This window comes from Schistocerca cancellata, chromosome 2 (assembly GCF_023864275.1).
Source record: "Schistocerca cancellata isolate TAMUIC-IGC-003103 chromosome 2, iqSchCanc2.1, whole genome shotgun sequence".
Taxonomy (NCBI): domain Eukaryota; kingdom Metazoa; phylum Arthropoda; class Insecta; order Orthoptera; family Acrididae; genus Schistocerca; species Schistocerca cancellata.
The window spans coordinates 88,980,953-88,996,279 of NC_064627.1; the positions used below are offsets into that span (position 1 = coordinate 88,980,953).

The 15,327-nt window shown below is 39.5% G+C and overlaps 1 protein-coding gene across 1 annotated transcript in view; it reads left to right on the forward strand.

Annotated features, from left to right (window-relative positions):
• Window positions 1-15,327, forward strand: part of LOC126151090 (Down syndrome cell adhesion molecule-like protein Dscam2) — a 264,358-nt gene that overhangs the window by 111,736 nt on the left and 137,295 nt on the right. The window contains exon 6 of the mRNA XM_049915919.1: window positions 1,974-2,113. Coding sequence (XP_049771876.1) covers window positions 1,974-2,113 — 140 coding nt within the window. The remainder of the gene's footprint in view (window positions 1-1,973; window positions 2,114-15,327) is intronic.

The following is a 15,327-nucleotide window of genomic DNA, read 5'->3' on the forward strand; positions in this document are numbered from 1 at the left end:
GAGCACTTTGTGACTTGCAACCAACCTTACATGCAGTATCAACCCTTGCTTAACGCTTACATGCTTAATGTCAAATATTTACAACATTATTATGAAAAGGAAAGATTGCTACTCATCAAATAGTGGAGATGTTGAGTTGCAGACAGGCACAACAAAATGACTTTGAACAAATAAGTGTCCAGCCAAAATGCCTTCTTCTGAATTAACCAGCTTATACATGCACATAATGACACAAACACAACTCACACACATGACCGCTGTCTCTGGCTGCCGAGGTCAGACTGCAGTCTTGTATTTCATGCTCATTACAGTCTCGCACATCATGCCCCATTCCTACTGGCACATGCTCTCAAAGTGTTAGAACAGATCTTTGACAAATAAGTGAGATGGTTCTCTAGTACAAAACATGGCTGCACACAATATAATATTGCAATAGTGGAAGAAATCTTCCCCCGAAGAAATCTTCATCCGAAGTCCCAGGTGTTCTGCATGCAGACATGCACTGCAACTTGACATATCAGATCACAGTGAATGGTAATTATTGCACAAGGAACTGCAGTACCACACTTAAAACATTCAGGTAGTGCAAAACCTGAATGGGGATGACTTTTGTTTCTGAGAATTTTAGGAACTCGTCAATGACAACCCAGGCCTGTGCAACAATCTGATCATGAGTGATGAGGTTATTTTTTATGCATCAGACTTTGTTAACAAGCAAAACTTAGGTACCGATCATGTGAAAATCCTGAAATGCTTCATAAAACACCACTTCTCAGTCAGACACTGGTAGTGTGGTATGGCATATTGTTTGTAATAATAGGGCCTTACTTTTTTAAGATGATTACGGCAGTTCTGTAACTGTGAATACAGAATGTTATCTTCAGAGGTTGATCTGTTTCGTAGTGCAAAAGCTTTCTGATCTTCCTGCAACTGAAAACACCTCCCAACAAGAGGGGGCCACATGCCATATCTCACAGCATTCCATTAATGTGCTAGAAAACGTTTTTCCTGGTCATGTCATCTCCGAGAGAGGGGACATTTCCTGGCCTCCGATCCCCTGACCTTTCAGCATGTGATTTTTTTCTTTGGGGTCATTTCAGATCCCACATCTTTTAGTGTGACCAATCACACAACATCCAGCAACCAAAGGATCGCATTTAGGAGGAAGCTGATTCAATTCCAGTGCCAATCCTGCAAGATGTGATGTCTAACTTCTGTAAAAGACTTGAAATGGGTTTGAAGGAAGATGGTGGCCAGCTACATGAGGTCATTTTCAAGTGATTGGCATTTCAAATTGCAAACATTGTAAATTCATGTTGTTTGATTTTATATCACTGTGAATAAATTTGTATCACGGGTGGAGGTTTCAAAATGGTCTGTTCCATGGCCATGCCTATTATAATTTCTGTATCTCCAACAATCATACTTTGTGACACATCTCATATCCTTGAATGATGCCTCTGTGATGGTTTGTAGAGACCTTGATGCGTAGAGAAGAAAACTAAGCAAATTTATTTACATTTGATCATAGGTTTCTAATTTTCTCCTACACATATGCTGGGAGCTTGTTAGAGATTTTACTGTCAGAATATAAAACTATTTTCTGAATTTGAGACAGATACTAAAAGTATTAATATCCAATTACAGTTCATGTTTTTATGTTCCTTTAATTTTTAGGCTGTTCTGATGTCAAAGAGTAGTGTTTGTGTTAATATTGTTGAAGAGGTGTCTATATTATGTTTGGTTGTATTTTGGTTCCCAGTGTATGTCACAGAAACATTTATGTAACCATCTACCTGGAATGGTATATTCAGCTAATAACTTATGAATCATTTTGAGACCACATTTTCAGCAGTTTCTGCTATGTCTACCCTGTCCGCCTTGGATACTTTTGCTTGTCACTGGTGGAAGTTTTGAAATGATGCACCAGTTGTTGATTATCTTTTTCTAATTTACTCATAATACAAATATAGTTCCAGGAGCACCAGCTGACATAAAAGCTCTTGTAATGGATTCAAAGACTGTGTTGATTTCTTGGAAGCCACCGCTGCATCCGAATGGAAGAATAAGAAAATATAAGGTTTATGTTCGATCATTTGATGGTTTTAGTCTGGTGAGTATATTCTCCTGAAAGTTACAATATTATTAAAAACATAGTGATAGCCAAAGTATTTTTTTTTTATTTTTTAGTGGGGTTGTATTTCTTGCTAACCCAAGGCATGGCAACTGCCCATACAATATGATCAAAATGAAATATATATTGTTACAGATTGTTCTTGTTATTGTCTTCATGGGTGGTGGCAGTCCCAGTGGTTGTTTTGCATTTATTACTGATGTAATTTAGATTTAGAGGTAAATAATGGCCACAGAATGAATATTAGATACTGTGCGGTAAATGCTGTAACAGACTGACGTCAACAAATTAATACTTGTAGTTTCTGTTTCTAGTCTGGAAGCAGATTTCCTTGCTATATCCCCACACACCCCAAATCCTTCAACTATACCTCCAAGAACAAGCTGCGAAAGAGCTCATCACCCAATACCACACTGGACTGGATGAACTGAATCACACTATCCTTCATGGCTTTCATTACCCATCATCGTGTCCTAATATGAGGGACATCCTACCCAAGATCCTTCCGACACCTCTGAAGAGGTGCTCTGTCACACACCCAACCTCCACAACATCTTAGTCCATCCATATGCTACTTCCAGTTCCAACTTCTTGTCACAGGGATCATATTCCTGTGGAAGACCCAGATACAAGACCCCGGAGTGGATGTCCACCAACACAGCTCTTCCTGTTCCAGTCCTGTCACAGGCTATCCTACCCCATCAGAGGCCGGTCCACTTGTGAAAGCAGCCATGTTGTGTACCAGCTCTTCTGCAATCAGTGCTCAGCCTTTTATATCAGTATGACTACCAACCAGCTATCCACCAGGAATAATGGCCATTGTCAGTCTGTGGCCAAAAGCAAAGTGGACCACCCTGTGGCAGAACATACAGCAGAACATAATGTGCTTGACTTCAGTGCCTGCTTCACAACCCAGGCCATCTGGATCCTGCCATCCACTACCAGTTATGCAATACTTTGTGACAACAAATGCTTTCAATGAACATGATCTCACACCTGTTTAAATTAGGTTTGTTTGAGCAGTTTGGCCTCATGTGTATGTGCACAGCTGAAATCACGTACAATGTGCTCCTTCTCCTGCTTCTGGGAATTTGATACATGGCTGTTAGCTGTTCAAGCATTAGCAGCAAGCAGACAGATGCTACCTGGAAAAATTTTTCTGGCATGTCCAAGATGCCAGATTCGCGTGTGTGCAGAGCAATCTTAGCTGAAAGTGAGGGGTGTGAGGGTAGTCTCCACATGGCAAATGTATGTTTCATGATTTTGCTGTTTTCTCTTCACGTACACCTCTCACATCAAATGAAAACCCAATGGATTTCTGTGGCTTTGAGATATTACATAATTTTGGAAGACTAAAATATTTTATTAGTTTCAGTTTTCTGATTTTATTTTATTTCCACTTTATTTGTAATCAAGCATTAATTACTGAGCAGAACAATGAAGTTATTTTTGTCAGTTTGCTAAAGAAATTTGGCTTTTATTATTGTTTTCCACAGAGGCAATAAATTTATTTGAAATGAAGTCTTTCATTTCACACTGTTGGCTAGTTTTAATTGGTCACTGAATTTCAAATGCACAGTTTGCTCTTCAGGCATGTATGGCATTATGCTGTAAAAAAGAACAAAACATAAGATAATACAATACTGGTACTCCAAGAAAATTGGCATACTGAAAACCACACTGGAAAGCTTAATATCAGGTAGAGGCCTGCTTCATTGTGAATTTGGATGTAGGAATGTGCAGTTTAAGACTAATATTAATCTTAGCATGGTTTACAAAATTCCGATGCTCTTGAAGTATTTTTGATGTCTTGTTTCTTTTAACATAATGTAAGTTCTCTTAATGTTATATGTGTACGACCATATATTAAAGTTCTTTAGAGATGAATAAGCAGGCAAATTTGGTCAGTAGTATTGAATAAAATGTTTTGTTTCAAATATATTGACAGCTTTAGCAGAATTTTTACACATGCCTTCCATGAAAAACAATGATTTTCAATGGTAACACACGTTTCCAACACTTATCTCATACATCTTCCAGGCAAGGTGTTATTTCTTAATTTTTGTTGTTTACAACTTAAATTTACAGAACATTCTGTGGTAAATTATAATCTGGCAGTGCATTGTGTTTTATCTTTTTGATTCCCCACAGGGCTTTACATTTACTCCTGGAGTAGAATGTAAACTGCCAAGTATATGCAAATAACCTTGTTAATTTTTTATACAGTTTGAAAATGTCGTGCAAAATTTATTGTTCTTAGTTCTAGTGTGTGCAAAGAACTGTTTCTTTATTTTTTTATTTTTGCAAGAAAATTCTTCCTTACTAGCTTTTAGCAGTGCTGTGTGGGTCTAAACTTGATTGGAAATGCAACATAACAGTACTGCAGAATATGAATAAAGGATCAAATCACCACCTAGCAAAATATTAGGCTACTTTGAGTTGTCGAGTCTAATTTTAAATTCCTTATCTGGATAGGATATGATAAAACAATTGCCCCAATTATAATAACTCTGTATATGCCCTCCGAACAACCTGTCGCACATCATGCCACAGTTATACTCACCGTCACGTGATGCCCCACTACATACGAAATTCTAAACAGATATTCGGCCAAGTATAAAACATAGCAGCATATGCTCACTAACACCTGTTTTCCAACATTCGCTGGAAATTGTTTAAATGAATCTATTTCTAACAGGTCGTGGTAAAATATTGTGAATGATGCTATGAGAAGCTCTACTTTCAAAGTAAATTTCCTTTTACAGAAGATGAATTATGTTATGCAATGAATTTATTGAAGCACAGAGTTTTTTACTCTCATTCTAAAGTTAACACTTTGAGAAACAGGCACCTAAAAAGTTTCTGACCAAGAAGACCAGACATTTATGTTATTATCTAAAATTTTACTGGTCATTTGTGTTTGATGTATCTTAAAGAGTAACACAGTTAAAAAGGAGAATATTGTATGTAGAAGCTTAGGTTTTGTTGTAGCTATACTACATGTATATTAATTTAAACCATTAACTTTTCTTGTTTTTGGGTTCACACTACTTAATAGTGATGTTGCTGTTTGCTGACATCACATGCCAAAATGCATTGTGTTGTTGCTGGGTTTTGTTTCCTAAAGTGGCAGGAAGTTCTATGCCAGTGTATGAAAACCCATACCATTCAAAGGATTTGACAAGTTTTACAGTTCTGAGGAAAAGTATACTACCACTTAACATGGAAAAAGTATGTTTTCACATGGGAATAATTGTATTTGCACCCAGGAACCAGTGTATTTTCACAAAGGAAAATGTGTGCATCTTCACCCACAAAAAAGTGTATTTTTAAACAAGAAATCCGCGAAAAATCTGGAAATTTTTTTTCCTTGTTCCATACACACCCTGAGAACTCAATTTATTGCATTCAATGTTAGAACAAATATTGCCTGATAGTGAAAGGGAAGCCCCCCCCCTCCCCCCATGGACCTTGCTGTTAGTGGGAAGGCTTGCGTGTCTCAGCATTACAGATAGCCCTACTGTAGGTGCAACCAAAATGGAGGGGTATCTGTTAAGAGGCCAGAGAAACGTGCAGTTTGTGAGGAGGGGCAGCAGCCTTTTCAGTAGCTGCAGGAGCAACAGTCTGGATAATTGACTGATCTGGCCTTGTAACATTAAGCAAAACAGTCTTGCTGTGATGGTACTCCAAACAGCTGAAAGTAATGGGAACACTACAGCCATAATTCTTCTTGAGGCTGTGCAGCTTTACTGTATGGTTAAATTATGATTGTGTCCTCTTGGGTAAAATATTCCATGGGTAAAATAGTCCCCCATTGGGATCTCCAGGCAGAGAATATTCAGGAGGATGTCGTAAAGAGGAGAAACAAAACTGGCATTCTACGGATCAGGGTGCGGAGTGTAAGATCCCTTAATCAGGCAGGTAGGTTAGAAAATTTAGAAAGGGAAATGGGTAGGTTTGAAGTTAGATATATTGGGAATTAGTGAAGTTTGGTGGCAGGAGGAATAAGACTTCTGGTCAGGCAAATATGGGGTTACAAATACAAAATCAATTAGGGGTAATGCAGGAGTAGGCTTATTAATGAATAAAAAAATAGGAATGTGGATAAGCTACTATGAACAGCATAATGAACACATTATTGTAGCCAAGGTAGACACAAAGCCCACGCCTACCACAGTAGTACAAGTTTATATGCCAACTAGCTCCACAGATGATGAAGAGATTGAAGAAAAGTATGACGAAATAAAAGAAATTATTCAGATAGTGAAGGAGACAAAAATTTAATAGTCATGGAGGACTGGAATTCGCTAGTAGAAAAAGGAAGAGAAGGAAAAGTAGTAGGTGAATATGGAATGGGGATAATGAATGAAAGAGGAAGCTGCATGGTAGAATTTTAATCACAGCATAACTTAATCACAGCTAACACTTGGCTTAAGAACCATGAAGAAAGACTGTATACATGGAAGAGGCCTGGAGGCACTGGAAGGTTTCAGATAGATTATATAATGGTAAGACAGCCAGGTTTTAAATTGTAAGTCATTTCCAGGGGCAGATGTGGACTCTGACCACAGTTCATTGGTTATGAACTGTAGATTAAAACTGAATAAACTGCAAAAAGGTGGGAATTTAAGGAGATGGGATGTGGATAAACTGAAAGAACTGCAGGTTGTATAGAGTTTCAGAGAGAGCATTAGGGAGTGATTGACAAAAACAAGGGAAAGAAATACAGTAGAAGAAGAATGGGTAGCTTTGAGAGATGAAATAGTGAAGGCAGCAGAGGATCAATTACGTAAAAAGATGAGAGCTAGTAGAAATCCTTGGGTAACAGAGAAGATATTGAAATAATTGATGAAAGGAGAAAATATAAAAATGCAGTAAATTAAGCTGGCAAAAAGGAATACAAACTTCTCAAAAATAGATCAACAGGAAGTGCAAAATGGCTAAGCAGAGATGGCTAGAGGACAAATGTAAGGATGTAGAGGCTTATCTCACTAGGGGTAAGATAGATACTGCCTACGGGAAAATTAAAGAGACCTTTGGAGGAAAGATAGCCACTTTATGAATATCAAGAGCTCAGATGATAAAGCAGTTCTAAGCAAAGGAGGGAAAGCAGAAAGGTGGAAATAGTATGTAGAGGATCTGTACAAGGGCGATGTTCTTGAGGGCAATATTATGGAAATGGAAGAGGACATAGGGGAAGATGAAATCGGAGATACGATACTGCATGAAGAATTTGAGAGAGCATTGAAAGACCTAAGTTGAAACAAGGCCCTGAGAGTAGACAACATTCCATTATAACTACTGATAAACTTAGGAGAGCCAACCCTAAGAAATCTCTACCATCTGGTGAGCAAGATGTATGAGACAGTTGAAATACCCTCAGACTTCAGGAAAAATATAATAATTCCAATCCCAAAGAAAGCAGGTATTGACAGGTGTGAAAATTATCGGATTATCAGTTTTTTAAGTCACAGTTTCAAAATACTGACATGAATTCTTTACAGATGAATGGAAAAACTGGCAGAAGTTGACCTTCGGGAAGATCAATTTGGTTTCCATAAAAGTGTTGGAACATGTGAGGCAGTACTGACCTTATGACTTATCTTAGAAGATACATTAAGGAAAGGCAAACATATGTTTCTAGCATTTGTAGACCTAGAGAAAGCTTTTGACATTTTTGACTGGAATACTCGAATACTCTCTTTCAAATTCTTAAGGTGGCAGGGGTCAAATCTAGTGAGCAAAAAGCTATTTACATTTTGTACAGAAAACAGATGGTAGTTACAAGAGTTGAGGGGTATGAAAGGGAAGCAGTGAGTGGAAAGGTGTGAGATAGGGTTGTAGCCTATCCCCAATGTTACTCAATCTATATATTGAGCAAGCAGCGAAGGAAACAAAAGAAAAAAATTGGAGTAGGAATTAAAATCCATGGAGAAGAAGTAAAAACTTTGAGGTTTGCCACTGACATTGTAATTCTGTCAGAGCCAGCAAAGGACATGCAAGAGCAGTTGAATGGAATGGACAGCATTTTCCAAGGAAGACATAAGATGAAAATGAACAAAAGCAAAATGATGATAATGAAATATAGTCTAATTAAACCAGGTGATGCTGAGGGAATTAGATTAGGAAATGAGACACTTAAAGTAGTAAATGAGTTTTGCTATTTGGGGAGCAAAATAACTGATAATGGTTGAAGTAGCGAGGATATAAAATGTAGACTGGCAATGACAAGGAAAGCGTTTCTGGAGAAGAGAAATTTGTTAACATTGAGTATAGATTTAAGTGTCAGGAAGTCTTTTCCAAAAGTATTTGCGTGGAGTGTAGTCATGTATGGATGTGAATCATGGACAATAAAAATTTAGACAGGAAGAGAATAGAATCTTTTGAGGTGTGGTGCTACAGAAGAATGCTAAAGATTAGATGGGTAGATCACATAACTAATGAGGAGGTACTGAACAGAATGGGGGAGAAGAGAAGTTTGTGGCACAACTTGACTAGAAGAAGGGATAGGTTGGTAGGACATGTTCTTAGGGATCAAGGTGTCACCAAGTTAGTATTGGAGAGCAGCATGGAGCGTAAAAATCATGGAGGGAGACGACGAGATGAATACACTAAGCAGATTCAGAAAAATGTAGGGTGGAGTAGTTACATGGAGATGAAGAAACTTGCACAGGATAGAGTAGCATGGAGAGCTGCATCAAAGCAGTCTCCAGACTGAAGACCACAACCACAGTGCAAGGGAGACAATCATGTTCTTCTGTCATGTATACATTCTAGAAACACAGACACATTTCAGTAAATATAAAGTGCATATGATAATTAATTGAAACCCTCAGCTGCTGACAGGGGTTATTGATATACCTCGATGATATACCTGAAAATGTGTGCCATGACCAATACTCAAACCCGGGATCTCATGCTTACATGGCAAACGCTCTATCCATCTGAGCCACTGAGGACACAGATGAATAGTGCAACTGCAGGGACTTAATCCCTTGTATGCTTCCCGTGAGACCCATATTCCCAACTGTCCACAATCTACATATGTAATGTAGCTAATAGGTATTTACCCATCCACTCATAACTCATGCACACTAAGGTGAGAATTCCCGAAAGAGTTCGGGCAACGTGTCGGGTTGCCCCAGTCGGGACACACATTTTCAGCTGTCCCCATCAAGGTATATCAACAATACCTGCTGGCAGCTGAGGGTTTCAATTAATTATCATTTATTCTAGAGAAGCTGCACTGTCATCAATGGTATCTCTTCTTTTGAGAACAGTTACTATCTTCATAAATATACAGTGTGGTATTTGGCAAACTATTGGCAGGGAAGGCAACAGAATGGAGCATGTTTAGTTTGCACAAGGACACCTGTGGTCATATCATTGGATTCTGTAGATCATGAATGGAATGCTGTTTGTGTGGAGAAGCATCAATACCCAAAAAGTATGCTGGAGTTGATCTCCTACCCTTTTTGTCATGCAGTAATCGATATTCCAGGCTCTTATGGCAGAAATGTTTTCTTTATTTCAAGCCTAGAAATCCTATACTGTATAATCACAAAGATGTGGGGCTAATGTTTAGTACATTTTTACACATTATATTTGCAAACAACAGCACATCATAAGTAATAACAGCAATAACCGAACAGGCAAATTAGATTAGTACAAAACACAATAATGGTTAGAATAGCTTGAGTGCCAAAAGATCAATGTCCATTTTATCGTACTAAAATATAGAAAATACTTGGTAATATCTTAATAGATCTTCTTACATGTGAATGGAAGCATATTATTTCTATATAACTCTATGAAACAGTGAGACATAGAAATTTTACTGTTGAGCACTGTGAGGGAGAGATCAAGGTCAAATAGTTTATGCATGTTTGCCTTCAGGTTCTCATCAACAGAATAAAAAGTATGTTTCATTAATAAATCCTTAACTTTCTTTCTGAAGGTATTCTTTTGTTTTTAATTGGCAGGGTTAGTTTGTTGGGTAGTTGGCTGCCCATATTTTTCACCCCATTGCGACTTCAGTTTAATCTTTGTACTACCAGATGCTTGTTTGTTTCTGTACTTGTGTCAAGGCTGTGGATTTCTCCATTTGTTGTTAACAAATCAATATTTTTTGACAAAACAAACTGTCTCTAGAATGTAAATTCAAGGGATTGGCAGTATACACATATCAAAAAAAGTTTTGCAGCATCCCAGTTCCCGGAACTCCTGAAGATAGACATTGACTGTGGATATTGTATCACAGACACAGTCTCTTTGACTGTTCATAGATGTCACTAAACCCTCACAAATATGTAAACAACCCTGCATGAGCAGCGCCTATTAGATGTACGGTGCCCTACATCTGATCAGTTCCAATCATTCCACCAGGCAGGAGGTACATGACTTGTGTTGTCTGTAGTTCAACCATGCCTAGACGATCAGTACTGTGGCTACACGTCCACATTGTGCCAGGAAGGGCTCTCAACAAGGGAAGTGTCCAGCCATCTGTGAGTGAACCAAAGCAATGTTGTTCAGACATGGAGGAGATACAGAGAGACAGGAAATGTCAATGACATGCCTCGCTCAGGCCGCCCAAGGGCTACTACTGCAGTGGATGACCACTACCTACAGATTATGGCTCAGAAAAACCCTGACAGCAAAGCCACCGTGTTGAATAATGCTTTTGGTGCAGCTACAGGTCATCGTGTTACGACTCAAACTGTGCGCAATAAGCTGTATGTAGCGAAACTTCACTCCCAACATCCATGGTGAGATCCATCTTTGCAACCATGACACCATGCAGCATGGTACAGATGGGCCCAACAACATTCCAAATGGACCGCTCAGGATTGGCATCATGTTCTCTTCACTAATGAGTGTCTCTTCAACCAGACAATCGTCAGAGATGTGTTTGGAGGTAACCCTGACCGGGTACGTCGGTCCCACATAATGCCACCCCAAAACAGCAGGGAACCTCCACCTTACTGCACTCACTGGACAGTGTGTCTAACACATTCAGCCTGACCGGTTTGCCCCCCAACGATTGTCTGGTAGAAGGTATATGCGACACTCATTGGTGAAGAGAACATGATGCCAATGCTGAGCGGTCTATTTGGCTTGTTGTTGAGCCAATCTGTACAGTGCTGCATGGTGTTGTGGTTGCAAAGATGGATCTTTGGAGTGAAGTTGCGCATCATGTAGCCTATTGTGACAATTTAAGTCTTAACATGATATCCTGTGGGTGCACGAAAAACATTATTCAACATGGTGGCATTGCTGTCAGGGTTCCTCTGAGCCGTAATCCATAGGTAGTACCCATCCACAGCAGTTATAAGTAGCCCTTGGGCGGCCTGAGCAAGGCATGTCATCGACAGTTCCTGTCACTCTGTATCTCCTCCATGTCCGAACAACATCGCTTTGGTTCACTTCGAGATGCCTGGACACTTCCTTTTTGAATGTCGCAGACACACTGTCCAGCAAGTGCAGCAAGGTAGAGGTTCCCTGCTGTTTTGAGGTGGCATTATGTGGGGCTGACATATGCCACTGGTGGTTGTAGAAGGCGCCATAATGGCTGTACTACACGTGAATGCCATCCTCTGGCTAATAGTGCAACCATATCGGCAGTATTTAGGCGAGACATTTGTCTTCATGGATGACAATTCACACACCCAATGTGCACATCTTATGAATGACTACCTTAAGGATAACGACATTGCTTGACTAGGGTGGGCAGCATTTTCTCCGGACGTGAAACCTATCGAACATGCCTGGGATAGATTGAAAAGGACTGTTTATGGATGATGTGTCCCACCAACCACTCTCTGAGGGATCTATGCCAAACTGCCATTGAGGAGTGGGACAGTCTGGACCAACAGTGCCTTGAAGAACTTGTGGATAGTATGCCACGACAAATACAGGCATGCATCAGTGCAAGACGACGTGCTGCTGGGTATCAGAGGTACCGGTGTGTTCAGCAATCTGGAACACCACCTCTGAAGGTCTCGCTGTATGGTGGTACAACATGAAGTGTGTGGTTTTCATGAGCAATAAAGAGGGTGAATATGATGTTTATCTTCATCTCTATTCCAGTTTTCTGTACGGATTCCGGAACTCTTGGATCCGAAGTGACGCAAAACTTTTTTTGAAGTGTGTATTAAGCTCTTTGGAAATGGGCTTGGTGGCAGATCATATTGGTTGTTGTTGTTGCTGTCTTCAGTCCTGAGACTGGTTTGATGCAGCTCTGCATGCTACTCTATCCTGTGCAAGCTTCTTCATCTCCCAGTACTTACTGCAACCTACATCCTTCTGAATCTGCTTAGTGTATTCATCTCTTGGTCTCCCTCTACGATTTTTACGCTCCACGCTGCCCTCCAATGCTAAATTTGTGATCCTTTGATGCCTCAGAACATGTCCTACCAACCGGTCCCTTCTTCTTGTCAAATTGTGCCACAAACTCCTCTTCTCCCCAATTCTATTCAATACCTCCTCATTAGTTATGTGATCTACCCATCTACAGCATTCTTCTGTAGCACCACATTTCGAAAGCTTCTATTCTCTTCTTGTCCAAACTATTTATCGTCCCCGTTTCACTTCCATACATGGCTACACTCCATACAAATACTTTCAGAAACGACTTCCTGACACTTAAATCTATACTCGATGTTAACAAATTTCTCTTCTTCAGAAACACTTTCCTTGCCATTGCCAGTCTACATTTTATATCCTCTCTACTTTGACCATCATCAGTTATTTTGCTCCCGAAATAACAAAACCCCTTTACTACTTTAAGTGTCTCATTTCCTAATCTAATTCCCCCAGCATCACCCGACTTAATTTGACTACATTTCATTATCTTCATTTTGCTTTTGTTGATGTTCGTCTTATATCCTTCCTTCAAGAGACTGTCCATTTCATTCAACTGCTCTTCTAAGTCCTTTGCTGTCTCTGACAGAATCACAATGTCATCGGCGAACCTCAACGTTTTTATTTCTTCTCCGTGGACTTTAATACCTATTCCGAATTTTTAATACCTACTCCGAATTTTTCTTTTGTTTCCTTTACTGCTTGCTCAGTATACAGATTGAACAACATCGGGGACAGGCTACAACCCTGTCTCACTCCTTTCCCAACCACTGCTTCCCTTTCATGCCCCTCGACTCTTATAACTGCCATCTGGTTTGTGTACAAATTGTAAATAGCCTTCCGCTCCCTGTATTTTACCCCTGCCACCTTTAGAATTTGAAAGAGAGTATTCCAGTCAACATTGTCAATAGCTTTCTCTAAGTCTACAAATGCTAGAAATGTAGGTTTGCCTTTCCTTAATCTATTTTCTAAGATAAGTCGTAGGGTCAGTATTGCCTCACGTGTTCCAACATTTCTGCGGAATCCAAACTGATCTTCGCCGAGGTCAGCTTCTACCAGTTTTTCCATTCGTTTGTAAAGAACTTATTAAACTTATTAAACTGATAGTTCGGTAATTTTCACATCTGTCAACACCTGCTTTCTTTGAGATTGGAATTATTATGTTCTTCTTGAAGTCTGAGGGTATTTCAACTGTCTCATACATCTTGCTCACCAGATGGTAGAGTTTTGTCAGGACTGGCTCTCCCAAGGCCATCAGTAGTTCCAATGGAATGTTGTCTACTTCCGGGGCCTTGTTTCGACTCAGGTCTTTCAGTGCTCTGTCAAACTCTTCATGCAGTATAGTATCTCCCATTTCATCTTCATCTACATCATCTTCCATTTCCATAATATTGTCCTCAAGTACATCGCCCTTATATAGACCCTCTATATACTCCTTCCACCTCTCTGCTTTCCCTTCTCTGCTTAGAACTGGGTTTCCATCTAAGCTCTTGATATTCATACAAGTGGCTCCCTTTTCTCCAAAGGTCTCATTAATTTTCCTGTAGGCAGTATCTATCTTACCCCTAGTGAGATAAGCCTCTACATCCTTACATTTGTCCTCTAGCCATCCCTGCTTAGCCATTTTGCACTTCCTGTTGATCTCATTTTTGAGACGTTTGTATTCCCTTTTGCCTGCTTCATTTACTGTGTTTTTATATTTTCTCCTTTCATCAATTAAATTCAATATTTCTTCTGTTACCAAAGGATTTCTACTAGCCCTCGTGTTTTTACCTACTTGATCCTCTGCTGCTTTCACTACTTCATCCCTCAGAGCTACCTATTCTTCTTCTACTGTATTTCTTTCCCTCATTCCTGTCAATTGTTTCCTTGTGCTCTCCCTGAAACTCTGTACAACCTCTGGTTTAGTCAGTTTATCCAGGTCCCATCTCCTTAAATTCCCACCTTTTTGCAGTTTCTTCAGTTTAAATCTACAGTTCATAACCAATAGATTGTGGTCAGAATCCACATCTGCCCCAGGAAATGTCTTACTATTTAAAACCTGGTTCCTAAATCTCTCTCTCACCATTATATAATCTATCTGATACCTTCTAGTATCTCCAGACTTCTTCCATGTATACAACCTTCTTTTATGATTCTTGAACCAAGTGTTAGCTATGATTAAGTGCAAAATTCTACCAGACGGCTTCGTCTTTCATTTCTTAGCCCTAATCCATATTCACCCACTATGTTTCCTTCTCTCCCTTTTCCTACTCTCGAATTCCAGTCACCCATGACTATTAAATTTTCGTCTCCCTTCACTATTGAATAATTTCTTTTATCTCATCATACATTTCATCGATTTCTTCATTATCTGCAGAGCCAGTTGGCATATAAACTTGTACTACTGTAGTAGGCATGGGCTTCGTGTCTATCTTGGCCACAGTAATGCGTTCACTATGCTGTTGGCAGTAGCTCACCCACACTCCTATTTTTTTATTCATTATTAAACCTACTCCTGCATTACCCCTATTTGATTTTGTATTTATAACCCTGTATTCATCTGCCCAAAAGTCTTGTTCCCCCTGCCACCAAACTTCTATAATTCCCACTATATCTAACTTTAACCTATCCATTTCCCTTTTTAAATTTTCTAACCTACCTGCCCGATTAAGGGATCGGACATTCCATGCTCCGATCCGTAGAATGCCAGTTTTCTTTCTCTTGATAACGACGTCCTCTTGAGTAGTCCCCACCCGGAGATACAAATGGGGGACTATTTTACCTCCGGAATATATTACCCAAGAGGATGCCATCATCATTTAACCATACAGTAAAGCTGCATGCCCTCGGGA